Source organism: Dendrobium catenatum, unplaced genomic scaffold, assembly GCF_001605985.2.
Source record: "Dendrobium catenatum unplaced genomic scaffold, ASM160598v2 fragScaff_scaffold_923, whole genome shotgun sequence".
In the NCBI taxonomy this organism is placed as follows: Eukaryota; Viridiplantae; Streptophyta; class Magnoliopsida; order Asparagales; family Orchidaceae; genus Dendrobium; species Dendrobium catenatum.
Window position 1 is genome coordinate 954,134 of NW_021319385.1, and position 15,408 is coordinate 969,541.

Consider the following 15,408-nt stretch of genomic DNA (forward strand, 5'->3'; position numbering starts at 1 on the left):
TCAACAAGTTGTTAGCTATTAACTTGCTGAAATACAATTCTCTCCGACTACTACTAGCTCAGAAAGGTGGTCGGCTGCTTGTCTAGAGTACTAGTCACCTTATTAGAGTTTCTAGTCAATGGTATTTGGGCTCTACTCAAAACTAATATGAAATTTCTCCTTATTTGATAGTTGTTAACTAGACTAATTCGCTACTAGTTACATGCGGCTCAATCTTGTTGTTAATTTTATCATACAGTCCTTCATGTAATGCAAACTTGGCCCTTAAATGTTAATACAGGGAGGATCTAGAGCACATGCTATACATCATTTTTGTACCCTGCTCTAAGGGTCAAAAGAATCATATGTAAACCCTTATTTAGGGATGTCAAAATCGGATTTTGGGTCAGGTTCGGGTAGAATCTGAAACTGACTTGGGTTGAAACGGGGCGAACCTAACCCGACCCGGTTATGTAAATGGGTCGGAAATTCAGATCTGAACCCGATCTATCGGGTTGCCGAGTCGACCCGACCCGACACGGTTGAGCTTCTAGATGGCGACGGCGGACGACCAAATGGTGAATGCTAGCAGGAAGGTGCGGGCGCGAACATGAGCGCTGGCAACTCGGACGTCACACGAGAGGGCTAGGGCATGCACGGGCAGCTTGGACGCGACACGTGCGGGCAAGGGCAGATTCTGCGCAGGCACAGGCAGGCACGGGCAGGCACAAGAAGGCGCGGGCAGCGATGTCAACTGATTTCAAATGGGTCGGGTCAACCTGAACCAAACCAAAATTTTCAAATTGGTCGAATCCAAGAACCCAAACCCGACCCTTTTTGAAATCAAGTCGGGTTTCCATATCATGTCAAATATTGACACCCCTACCCCGATTAATCATAAAGAATCTCTAAGCCTAATCTCGTTCTCTCTTCTTTGAGCTCAATCCTAATCGAATATCTAGACTGGGGCTGTCAATTCCGGGTCACAGGTCGGGTTTGGGTCAGACCCGACTTGACCTGAACCTGACCCATTTAGGGAAACGGGTCAATATTCAGGACCCAAACCCAACCCGAGCCGGGTTTGGGTCAAACCGGAATGACCCGCCAACCTGTTTGCACAGAACTAACAAGTTACAGTAAACCAACCCAGCATTTGAACAGGCAACAAAGGATTCAAAAACGAAACCACAAAGGGTAGGTGAATAACGTGTAACCAAGATAGCAACACAAGGAACCTAAGACAGCAAACAAGACTAACCAAGATAACAAACCAAGGAAAATTTTATTTTTTTAGAAACTTACAATTTATACAAAATTATAAATAGTCAAATTATACATAATAATTCATAAATATTAAATGAACAAATAAATTACATAAAAATAATTTCACAAATTACAAAATAAAAAGTTGTTAATTATAATTTACAAATATAATTTTGACTGTTTGAAGAACTTAGAACTCTGAAGACCATAAGTCTTTTGCATGCCTTCATGGAGATTTACGCTAACTGGTAAAAATATAAACATTTAAAATAATATAATTATAAATCCATGAATTAGTTGAAAGCTCAGATTAACCTTCCAATAATTCATCATATAATGAAATGTGAGTCAACAATACAATTTTTTATGGTTGCAGACTTGCGATGTTGCCATCCAAGGCAGCATTTTGTATTTTATTCTTAGTATCTATTTGATTAGAAGATAACACAAATGTCACCTGGTTGCAATATCTTTTTCCCCCAATTGACTTCACAATCAGTTTAGAAGAGTACTCATCATTGCTACTCAACTTTCAATGCTTTCGGAACCAACCCAGCATTTGTACGGATACCGCAAGTAACAGGAAACCAACCTAGGCAGCAAAAGATTCAAAAATGAAACCATGATTGGCAAGTGAATAATAGACAACTAAGACAACAACCGAGGGTAACCAAGACAACAACCCAGGTAAACCGAGCCAGCAACCGAGGGAAACGAGGCCAACATAGCAGAAAACCATTTTTTCCCCTAAATGACTTCACAATCAGTTTAGAAGAGTATTTATCATTGCAAATCAACTTTCAATACTTTCATAAATAACCCAGCATTTGAACATATGCAATAAGAAATAGGAAACCAAGCCAGTAACACAGGCAACCAAGATAGCAACCAAGGGAAACCAAGACAACAACCCATACTAACCAATCCAGGAAATAAATTCAGCAACCCAGGGAAACCAAGACAACAACTCATAGAAGCCAACATAGTAGAAAAAACAATCAACCCGAACAGTGCACAAACCCACAAATATAGTAGAAAATAATATTTTATTTTTCCTAAATGACTTCACAATCAGTTTAGAAGGGTTCTTATAATTGGCATGAAATAAATAACCAAGATAAAACAGAAAACTAACACAGCATCTCAGGGAAACCAAGACAGCAACCCAAGCAACCAAGATAGCATCCCAGGGAAACCAAGACAGCAACCCAAGCAATACAACCTAGAAAACCAGAAAATGAAGACATCATCCTAGGGCAGCACAACCCAGTAAACCAGATAACACATACAATAGTGAACAATGCTAATTCTAAACTATTCATTAAATGTCTTGTTGAAAAAATACCCATTGAGACCTTAAATCATTAACTTCATCGTCATATGCCAAAAAAATAACTTTTCCAACATAACAATTCAGACATAACATATAGTCATGTATATTTTAGAAAAAATAGTACATGTATATAACTAAAACACTAAATTAATTATTATAACAATAATAACATCATAAGTGCATAACTGCCAATACCCTAAACTCAACAACAATTCTGACAAATAGTATACATAACAGCAAGTCCTCAAAAATTCGGACAAATAGTGTACATAATCAGCAAAAGCAATAACTCAACAGAAAAATCCCTCTCAAACCATTACTAACTGAAGAGCAAGTCCTCAAAAATTTAGACAGAAACAACCCCAAACCCGAATGCATGCCAAGCCAGAAATGCATGCCAAACTTTTCCATATTTTCAAACCACCCAAGATAATATTCGAGATAATAGCAAAATAGAAAGACAACAACAAATCGGACAAACCCTAAACCCGAAAATTTCATATGGCACTTCGGAAACATTTCTTCGACACGAAATACCCAAATATACTCGTAGATCAAGCTTCTAAAAGGAGAAAAAAGATAAGAGATACAAACAACGAGTGATGTAAGTGTTCGGGTTGAGCCAAAGGAGATGTACACAATGAACACCTCAGACCAACAATATGCCAAAGAAGGAGACAAGAGGAAAATGTTGATAGAGCTAGAGATCTGAGGCGATCCGAAGAGATAAAATGGAAACCCTAAATGAAGTAGCGAAGGAGAGGAGAGGGCCGAGAGTCTGAAGCGGATGCGAACCGCTACGAAGCAACAACCAGTCCAGCCCTAATTAATCCCGCTCGCATTCGTGTCGCCTGATATTAAAATGTGTGGGTCGAAACGGGTCAGAAGTCGGGTCGGTGGGTTAACTCGGACCCAACCCGGAATTCGAACCAGATCATTTTATTGAACCCGACTCCGACCCAATTTGAAAACAGGTTGTGTCAAATCCGAAATTTTCGGGTCGAGTTTGAGTTGAATTTTCGTGTCGTGTCAAATATTGACAGCCCTAATCTAGACTTCACTCCCTAGACAATTTTAAATCAACCTTTTTTTTCAAATAAAAATTTGATGTCATACTTTGTAAGATAAAATATATCTTTAAAAAATGCTCCTCAATCACGAGCCACTGCCTCTACCTTGATTAACTCCTTTAAAATATATATATATATATAATATATACTCAATCACGAGCCACTGCCTCTACCTTGATTAACTCCTTTAAAATATATATATATATATATATATATATATATATATATATAATAAAAAAATAAAATGTTAATAAGCAGAATTTAATGACAGCTTTGGCCAGATAGATGTTCTTAGCTGTTTTTGGAACTATGCTTATATTTGAAATTTATATAAATACAAAATGCTCATTTCTTCATAGTTTATTGGCTTACAATTTTGGTATATTTCAAAAGGAAAACATTGCTGAAATTTCAAACTCTATGTACTAATTATTCAAAAAGTGTGGCTAATATTAATTTTTTGCTTCTTTTTATAATTTTTATACATTCACATTTCTAAAAAAAATGTGACTGTTTAGTGTGATTAAGGTTTTGTTTGGGTCGATTTTCTTACTGTTTCTTAAAATAGTTTTTTAGTAAAAAAATTAAATTTTTTGTACTAAAAAGTTGCTTTAAGAAGTAATAGTTTGGAATGGCTTTTTTACTACTTTCTAAAGCATTTTTTTAGTAAAAAATTAAAATTTTTGAACAAGAAAGATGCTTTAGGAAGCAATAAGAAAGCCGTCCCAAACGAAGCCGTATTCTAAGGCTTCATTTGGAACGGCTTTCTTATTGCTTCTTAAAATAACTTTCTAATACAAAATTAAAAAAATTTGTACTAAAAAAGCACTTTAAAAAACATAAAGAAAGCCGTCCCAAACGAAGCCTCATACTTCTTTTTGGACGGCTTTCTAAGCAGTCCCAAATGAAGCCTAAATATTTTAATCATATATTTTACAAAAAATAGAACAAAATATCAATCTTCAGTGATAAATATTAAAAAATAATAATTATAATAATTTATTTATTTATTAGTATTATTACTATATTTTTCCTTACAACTTTGTGTTTATACTTTATATTGCGTGTCTACTTATATAACGTAAATTGTAACGTGAGCAGATGGTATAGATTGTATGTGCAAGTAATTGGTCAGAATTTGTCAACCTTTTTGACACAGTTATAGAAGCATGAACCTAAACCAGGCGTTAGGTTTGTGGGCTTCTACTTCTTTTGGGTTTATTTTTTAAAATAAAAATTTTGATTTATATGAAAATATACTTCAAAAATATGATTAAAAAATATTTTGAGGTACAAACTATAATTATTTAGTCACGATTTTTACTGAATGTAATATATTCATAAAAATATATACATAATATTGATCAATTTTTTTGTCAAAATAGATCTTAAAAGTATTGTATTTATTTTGAGATATGTGTAATATATATTTTAATTGATTTTTTTATGTGTTGTACTTATTTTAAAGCAAATTTAAGTGTGCAGGATCAATTTACATAAGAAAATTAGCATTATTTTCATAAAAAAAACAAGACCTAATAATTCTATGATTTAACATGCAAGAATATACTTTAGGCTTTGCTCGGAATAAATTTCCTACTAATTTTCACAATAACTTTCTTATAAATTTTTTTTTCTCTGGCTATAATATCATATCACAGGATCAAACAGAAACCGCTCCCAAATGGTTTGCATTCTCTCGACCCAAACGATATGCTTCATTTTCTTCTTTGCTCATCTCTCACAACTCACGACCACGACCACGGCTTTCGGTTTCCCTTTCGCTCCTCTCTATGTTATTTTCATTATTATTTTTTATCTTACAACTCTTGGCTCCAGTAATAAGACGTCAAATGAAACTATTTAAATGTATTCTAAAATTCTAGATGATATGACAAACCGCCAGAAAATTGATCGTAGGAAAACTGCCGGAAAATTAACCGCAAACCTTTGGAAAGTCGTCGGAAAATTTCGTCGGTAATGGATGATTTTCCTGTAGTGTTTAATTTAGGTCCCCCATGAATAAAGTTTTTGGCTCCGCCACTAAGGCATACTACCTCTACCCATAACCGCCGCCAGCTCGCCGCTGACCGCCACCACCAACCTATCATCATTGACCGTTGCTAACCACCACCTCTCAGCCCCAGTCACCGACTACCACCACCTCGAGACACCACCAGCCATCAACCACCACCACCGTTGGATGCCCGCCGCTAGCCGTAGCCAACGACTACCACAATCGTAGGTTAACTACCCGCAGCTGGTCAACTGCCAGCCACAAGCCTCGCCACCGCCAATGTCGACCACCTACCACTATCATTTTTAGTCTTAACATTACATTCACTTTACTTCAAACAAAAATGATAATAATAATATCATGTATTTCTTTTACACACATCCAAATAATTTCAAAATACTCCTTTTACTCAACGTTTCTTTCTAGGCAACCGAACAGCCCAATAGTTTAATCAGCTTATGAATTAATTTAAGGAAATTCTATATATGTATATATATAAGATTAGCAATAAGAATTGTGAAGATTAGCAATAAGAATCATGTTGAATGGGATGGTCATTGAAGATGGAGGTGGTGACTTTAAGGAGCAAAAAAAGAAAAAAGTGGCCTCTAATCTAAACCAATGGATGAAAGAGAAAAGTTTCTTAATGAAAGGGATTGAAGTTTCGTTTGGGACTGCTTTTTTATTACTTATTGAAGCAGTTTTTTGATAAAAAAAAAATTAATTTTTGTACTAAAAAGCTGCTTCAAGAAGCAGCAAGAAAGCCGTCTCAAACGAAACCTACGAGAAGATCTCCAACGAAGGGAGGCCGTGGGAAAGAGAGGCCAATAAGAAGAAATACTTGCGAAATAGTACCCTAACAAAGTTTTAATGTTAGCTCATGTAGCATTATTTTTATCCCTTTGTCCTACAAAAGAGAAAGCAGTGATTCAAATTCATTAACAAGAAATTCAAAATATTGTTAAAATTGACAATTATGTTATGATCTACAGCCAATGACAACACCCATTCTCATTCATTGGCCAACTTCTCTTAGAAATTGACTTGGATGCTCTCATCCTCCCAATAATCCCATATTCATCACCTACTTATCTTAAACCATCGATGTCGTCATCGACAACCACTATTCGAGAGTCGAGATAGCTCCACACCAACTAAATTTTTATTTTGCAATCGATCCATCTCTAACACGGTAAGAGTTACATTAGTACGACTATAAAGTTTTGTTTGGGATAATTTTCTTACTGCTTCTTAAATCAGCTTTTTTAATACAAAAATTAATTTTTTGTACTAAAAAATTATTTTAAGAAGCAATAAAAAGCCTTCCCAAACGAAACCTAAGTTTCATATATGATTTTTTTTTTCTTTTTTAAATTGTTCACCTTAAAATTATCTTTAACTTATATGCCCAATTTTATTTATTTTTTATTTATGTGCAAATCATTCGCTTAGGCTTCATAAACTAATATACATTGTGCTGAATTTTTTTAACAAGCAACAGACTACACGAGGAAAACGTTTTGATGTGATCCACATCAATAAATTATTTTTTTTAGTTGAATAATTCCAACAATCTCAAATAATTAATGGTAGCTAATTGGATCCTCAATAAAATATTAGGATGAGGAAATTAGATTATCACTCTTAATTTGATTTCATACTGATGTGATTTAATATGTTTCAAATTGAAAAAATTATGTAAAATCAATCGTAAGTTAAATTATTATTTTTTATTTAATTAAATTTAATCCAATAATGTTATGGCATTTAATTCTTATCCTACAAAAGGTATTTTGATAAATTGAGAGTGAGGGTTATAAGCAATGAGGAAGGTAAACAAGTCAAATATCTGCCTAATTGAGCTAAATTCATTCAATTCTTGCTTAGCTCAAACTCAAGCTTAACTTGAGCTCATTTACTAAGCTTGAACTAAGCTCGTTCAAAATTTATTAAGCTCGAGCTCGACTCGATTACTCAAACTCATTTGAAAAGTTCAAGCTCAACTCAATAAATAATTAAAAATATTTATTATATATTTTGTATTGTTATTCTTAAATTAATTTTAAATTATAGTTTAATTTAAATGAGCGGCTCAACAAACTCACAAGCTGAACTAAGCTAAGCTCAAGCTCAAGTTTGTATAATATTCAAACTTGAGTATAGGCTCGAGCTTGAACTTAGGTCTCTATAAGCTCATGTCATTAACTCATTAATAAGTTAAGTTCATACCAACTCAGGCTCACTTAGACGCCTATGCGTAATCACATTAAATTTTAAAATCATTTAGTGCAGCACATCACAAAAAAATTTAAGGTTGTCAAATAGAAAGCACAACATTTCTTTAAGAAAACCTACGAAACAAAAACTAAATTAAATTTAACTAAGTAATAAAAATATTAGATTGATTGCCAAAAAACTTCATTTAAAACATTGATACATCACCAAAAATCATCTTGATTAGACACGAATCTTGAAGCATATATGAGTTGGCAACTTTCAAAATTAAATTTGGGACCATCCGAACTTCAATTTCATTGGGCCCAAATTGAGGGACTAAAGCATTGTCAAAAACTTCAAAGCATAAATAGAATGATCAAATGATATCCAAATATAACATGTTTATAAGTGAATCGAGCGGCTCGACGAGACGCCAACGAGCCCAAGATCGTCGAATTTTGTCATCATTATGGCACTCAAATGCTTGATGAATGTCTATGATTGAGGGAATTGATATGACTCGTCCGATTGACCACTTCAATTTTGTCATAAATCTTCTCCATATTTACGACGTATACCACTCACAGAAATATATAAATATGCTCATGCTCTCTTCCTGAGGGGGTTTTTGACTGGAGATTGGAGAAAGCACTGAGGCTTCAAGGATCCTAGAGTTCTACCAAAGCACCACCGCCAACAAACTTATGTTGACCACCATCAATCCACCAATCATCGTCAAACCACCGCCCGTTAGCCCACTATCGCCCGCCAACTACAATCCCTCCGACCGTCGTCACCCGTTCACTACAATCCCTCTGACCATGGTCACCCGTCAACTTCGGTTCATCCGATCACCATCATCCACCGACTTCGATCCCTCCGACCATTATCACCCACTAACTACTATCCCTCCGACCACCAGTACCCGTCGACTACGATCCCTCATACCATTATCGCTCGCCAAGTACGATCCCTCCTAACACCATCGTCCATCAACTACGGTCCCTCCAACCAACCACCATCATCTAGCAATGGTGGTCTGACAACTACAATCCATCCGACCTCACCCAATTACAATCATATCAACTAAATATACAACACAACATTGTCTTGAGAATAGCTCTCAACCCTACCTATATAATATGTTCTATATGATGTGCAATAAGTCAACACCTTCCCTCGAGGAAATAACATCATTTGCAATAAAAAAACAAGCACTAGTATATTTATTTCAACTAGGTCAGGTCCAATAGCTTTTCTCCCTTTTTGAAGTTCTTCACGTAAACATTATGTCTTACAATTCTTGCACCCCTCCCTCTTTCCCTATTTGTGTGCAAAGTAAAGACATTAAGCTCTTTACCTCTCTAATGCCGCAAATATTCTACAAACCAACAAGCATATTAGGAGAATTTATGAGAATTAGAATTAAAATAATTGATTTAGTTTTGTTCTAATGCCTCCACTTAAAATCTATCATTACAAGCAAAACTATCAATATATTTACATTGATTAATACATTACTTTTACAAGTATAGTGCTCATGATCACAAACTTCAAAAGAGAGGCTCATTGCAACGAAGATTTTTGCATTGCATGTCTTTCAATGTAAGCAAAATCAAAATATCGTGATAATGATAATAATAGTAATAATTCACTCATTCAAAAAATCAGAAATAAAGTTTTTTTTTTCTTTTTTTTTTTTAATTTGCGGGTAAATAAAATATTACTTCAATAAATAAAAAAAAAACTTTGAAGCATTATCATAAACACATGAGATGAGACTCAATAAAACCTATCTGATGCCAAATATAATTTTTAAAACTAATCTTAGGCTAACCACCAAAATCATAAATCCATTGCAGATATTAGCTAACTTTTAAACTAAATTAAAAAAAAAAAAAACTACTGTAAATGAAACTTACTATATTAAAACAAAAAAAAAATGTTTACAAAAGGCTTTGCCAATAGAAATAATACAATTGAAACCTCATAACTGAGTACATACTATTAGGAATAGAAATAATCTTAGTAGATGTACCTTCAAAGCTTCTTCTGCTCAGGCAAGGAAGAATTAAAACAGCATCTCTTCTTTAAAAATCCATCGTCAAAAGTATAATTGGTATAATTTGCGTCTCTTCACAAATTAGTAAGGCCTGCTGCAGCAAAGCTTTGCCATCTGAACACCCAATTTCTTCTGAGCAAGGCCTCAAACAAATTGCTTTTAGAAAATAATAAACAAGCTTGAGAGAGAAATGGTGTTATTGATCTTTTCTCTCTCTGATGGTTCAAAGGAAGAAATTAAATAACAAGTAAGCTGCCATTAGGAAAGTGATGAATCCTTCGATCTCCAATCTACCAGCGAAGGATAAATTGTGAGCATCGACTGCGTAAAAGGCTGTCGAGATGTCATCTTGAATCTTGATGCTTGATGAGCCTGTAATAAACCAGGAAGAAATAAAGTTGAATAGTATATCAAATAGGATTAATTATTCTGTGCGCATATCAAACGTCATTCGGAGACCAACCAGAATGTGTCACATTACCCTTTGCTCGGTACCGAGACCGCAGCTCGGTACTGCTGACGTGACGCATTCTGGTTGGTCTCCGAACGACGTTCTGAGTCCGGCTTCCACACTGAATAATTTCTCATCAAACAGTGACTTGTATGCCTTTTCTTCTAATGATTTATCAATGAATGTAAAAAAAATCATTATCTTCTGAAGTTGAGCATGTGCTGTTTTAACAACAAAATGCATACTGACAAAATTATGTCCTAAAAATAGAGTTGTCAAAAAAATATATATATATACAAATGTGTTAAATATAATATGTTTAGTGCAGGAGAGTTCAGCTACACTTGGAAAGGCAATAGGTTTTATAATGCAAATGTTGTTGTACCCTCTTAACCACATAAAATCTGTTGAGGATGCTCAAACATTGGTTAGAAGTAAAATCAACCAAGTGGTTTCGTTTCTAGTAGTTCTGAGCAACATTAGGGTTTATTACTTTCCAGTAATAGATGCAGAGTTCCTAGAAACTGATCATGATGGCATTTGAAAGAATTCAATTGGTTACCATAATACTTACAGTTATATTCAGTCCAGCCAACAACTTGATTCTCAAGATCATAAACAAATAATTTGTTTGACAAGACCATATCTGCAAAATAAAATCCATACAAATTTGGGAATAAGAACAAACGTATTTGATCATCAAAGATATAGCCAAATTGTACATCAAGCACTATACAATACAAACGTGGGAAAGTATTATTTAAAAGATGATGAACATTAAGACCTACAAAAATATATAAAAATAAGCGAGAAGCACAGAACATGAAGTTAAAATTATAAATGTATACACGTATATGTGCATGTATGAGTTTCACAGGCACCTAACAAGTTCGGATAGAAGAACTCAAACGTAATAGATTCTGGTGATAAGAGTTTCGTCAAAGTAGTCACATTGCTTCCTATAGGAACTCGCTATGTTGAGAAGCGCAACTAACCTAGGTTGATCAAGTCAAAAAGTCATCCCCACATGAGTTACAAGGAACTTGTAGAGATCCCTCCTAAGGACTCCTCTCCTCAGCATAGATCACCCTCCCAAAGCTACCCATCCACTTAAATCAGCAAGCTGTGGAATAGGGTTGTGAGTTAAGTCAAACTCGTGAGCCGTCTTGAGCTTGACTCGTTAAATAACTTATGAGTAAAATTTGTGCCAGTCCTGACTAGATTCATTAGCATACAAGTTATTAAAAATATTTTAAAATTATATTTTACTTATATTAAGTGAGTTTTTTTATTAAGTTAATGTGTTATACTTTAAAATTATGGGAAAGAATTATGGAGCATAAGTTGTGGCGTGATACTAATGTTTCTCAAAATCAATTTGGATTCATGTCGGGTACGTCTGCTATGGAAGCTATACATTTATTGAGAGGTTTGATGGAGAAATATAAAGAGAATAAGAAGGATCTACATATGATATTTATTAATTTAGAGAAAGCATATGATAAAGTTCTAAGAGAAGTGCTTTGGTGAGTTCTAGAAAAGAATGGGGTTAATAATGCTCATATTCAAGTCATTAAGGATATATATGCAAGAGTTGTTACTTGTGTTCAAACACAAAGTGGTTTGACCAAGTATTTTCCTATTTCAATTGGATTATGTCAAGGATCAACCTTAAGCCCACATCTTTTTGCTTTAGTCATGGATGTTCTCACTAGACATTCGCAAGAGGTTGTACCCTGGTGTATGCTTTTTGCTTATGATATTCCTCTTGTTGATAAGACTAGAGAGGGAGTTGAAAGTAAGCTTGAATGATGGAGATCAACCTTAGAGTCTAAAGGTTTTCATTTGAGCATACCTAAAACTGAATATATGGATTAAAATTTTAGTAGTAATAGATCTAGTGGGAGAATTGTGACTTGGGCGATCAAGTTATTAATAAGTGTACACATTTTAGATATCTTGAGCCTATTGTTCAGAGTGATGGTGAAATAGATGGGGATATTATTAGTAGAATTAATGTTGTATGGTTGAAGTGGAGAAATGCATCGGGTTTATTGTGTGATAGAAAAATTCCCTCAAACTTCAGGAAAAATTCTATTAGATGGTGGCGAGACCTGCAATGCTTTATGTTGTAGAATGTTGGCCATTAAAAAGAGAAGTATAATATTAAGTTAAGTGTTGCAGAGATGAGAATACTCAGATGGATGAGTGGCTCTACTCTTAGAGAGAAGATACAAAATGAACATATACGTGAAAAGGTTGGAGTAACTCCAGTAGAAGATAAGATTAGAGAGAGTCGCGTTAGATAGCTTGATCACATAAAACGGCAGCCTTCTGATGACCTAGTTAGGAAAATAGATGTATTAGATTTGGCTTATTTTAAGAAAGGTAAAGGTAGACCTAAAAAGATTTGGTTAGAAAATAATAGAAATGACCTTTATTTATTAGATTTAAATGAGAATGACTCTTAACATGACACAATGGAGAAAAAAGATTCATGTAGCCGACGCCACGTAGTGGGATAAAGGCTTGATGTGTTGTTGTTTTTCATTCTTTTTATCATTTTATTATAATAATTACATGAATCATAATCATTTTCTCTTTTATGGTAAAAGAGGGCTCAAATAAAGCTCGAGCTCAAACACAAACTTGATTAATTAATCAAGCTCAAGCTCGAACCTGGGGTGACTCAAGCTCGACTTAACTTGTTTAGACCTCTACTAGCATCGCTAATACTAGATATGAGGAATGAGCATCTCAAGAGGTTGAAAACCTAGCCAACTCTCAGCTCACAATTGTCATGACCCAAAATGACCCAGCCTTCACACTTACAACCTAAGAACTACACCCAGAGACTTGCCACCATGCCCAAAAAAACTCGCTACTCACCTAGGGACACACCTAGAAACAGAGGATTAGGTCAGAATCAGAGAACCACGTGGAAACCTATCAGACCTTGACATGCATCCTACATAGTTTGAAATGGGTCGCAATTAATGATGTATTGTTTTATCCTTTTATGTAGTTTTTCCTGTAGCCCTCATATCAACATAACAAAAGGGTTAATAAGAATATTATGGATCTTTCTGGAGCATCATTGATCTGCTAGAGAATTCTTAAAACTTAGATTTTCTTAGTTTTTCTCTCAGATTTCCTTAACATTCTCCTTTCTTTTTCCATACTCAAAGTTCTCAAGTTCTTGTCTAGCAAAGGTTGGCTATCATCCATGAACAAATTTGGATCCAAGATCTCCAAAGATACGATAAACTATGGATTGATGCCGGTAATCAAAATACATGCACACAAGAAGAAGAACATAACCCATAGCTATCAATGAACATGAATGCCCCAAACTATACTAATAGTCGCGACCTCATGGAGATAAAGGACTTAACCATTCGTCGTAGAAGACTCGCACTCACTTCGACACCCAACCAGATCCGACTTGCACCGCCACCAGACGAAGAGTACAATCCTCCTCCCCAACAAGTGAGAACAAAACCCAAACTAACACTTTCTCCAGGGTGATAATGGAGGTGAGGCCACCTCCAATGTTTAAAATGTCCAGCCTAGAGTCTTACAGGGGAAGAATTGACCTTGCTGACAATGTTGCTAATTTGAACCAACGACGTCGTTGCTTGACATCGATGAAGCTTTCAAATGTCAGCTACTCTTCGTCACCTTTAAAGAGTCAGCACTATAGTGGTTCACTCACTTACCCATAAGGGTAATCACCTCATTTGTGACGTTCAAAAGGATGTTTGTCACACAATTTAAAAGTGTCAGAAGCCTTAAAAGAACTCGCAAGCCTTCCTCAAGATGCTTCAGGAGACAGGAGAGTCTCTTTGCAGCTTCATTGTGAAATTCTAGAAGGAAATACTTGAAGTTGACTTAGAGCTAGCCGCCACCTAGGATGCTCTAATGCAAGGACTGTGATTGTCCATTCCTCAATGCATTGTGGATGCAACACCTGAAAATGTTGACCGAGTTGATTGAACTCGCAAATAGTCACGTGTTGACCTGCTGTGTAACAAAAAAAGAAAAGAAAAGAAACAAAAATCAAATCTCACCTGCCCTCTGCCGAAACACGTCGCACACGACTTCCTCTCACGTCGCTGGCAGATCGACGTCTCTTTCACGCACAATTGATCTCGGCGTTAAAATGAGACCGAGCTCCCATTCGCGCTGGCTCTCTTCTCCCGAACCCCGAGCTCTCTCCCGATCTCCTCTCTCACGCACGCGATCCCTCTCTCGCTCTCCGACTCCTGTGTAGCTATTCGACGCCGCTCCTTCGACGACTTCCCTTTCCTGAAGGATCGGAAGTTACTGCATTTTGATCGGAGCTAACAACGGGAGCTCGCTGTGAAGTTAACTTTCTCCCTTTGGCGCCTCTTCTTCAGCTCCTCCGTGACTGTTCAACGAGGCTCCTTCGACGACTTCCCTTTCCTGAAGGATCGGAAGTTACTGCATTTTGATCGGAAGCAACGGGCGGGAGCTCGCTGGCTGCAGAGGCAACTTTCTCCCTTTCTACGGCTTCTTCAGCTCCTTCAGGGCTGTTCGACTTAGCCCCTTCGCCGACTTTCCCTTCCAGTCGGACCGGAACCACGACATTTTGATCCAAAGCAAGAACGGGAGCTCGCCGTTTGTGAAGGTAACTTTCTGCCTTCCGAGCGCATCTTCGGTTGAATCCCGTAAATCCGTCAATAAAAAAAAAATATTTATATTAATTTTAATTAATTGAAATTAATCTTAATTAATTAGGTTAATTATAATCTAATTATTTTTAATTGTAATTAATTAAAAATAACTTCTAATTAATTATGATTAATTAAATCATAATTAATTATGTTATTTTTAATTAATCATCATTAATTATAATTAATTATAATTAATTAAATTTAATTATTATTAATTGAAATTAATTAAGATTAATAATAAAAGAACATTTTTCTCCCGCCTCGGTCCCCGAGCCTTCATCGACGACCGCCGGTCCACCGGCCCCGAAGGTATAACCCC

At 35.6% G+C, this 15,408-nt stretch overlaps 1 protein-coding gene across 1 annotated transcript in view; it reads right to left on the bottom strand.

The window, feature by feature from the left end:
• Positions 1-9,836: 9,836 nt before the first annotated feature.
• Positions 9,837-15,408, bottom strand: part of LOC110108589 (aspartic proteinase-like protein 2) — a 47,065-nt gene continuing 41,493 nt past the window's right edge. The window contains exons 9-10 of the mRNA XM_020839282.2: positions 10,967-11,038; positions 9,837-10,313 (exon numbers count right to left, since the gene is read on the bottom strand). Of these exons, the coding sequence (XP_020694941.1) occupies positions 10,165-10,313; positions 10,967-11,038 (221 nt within the window). The 3' untranslated portion in view covers positions 9,837-10,164. The remainder of the gene's footprint in view (positions 10,314-10,966; positions 11,039-15,408) is intronic.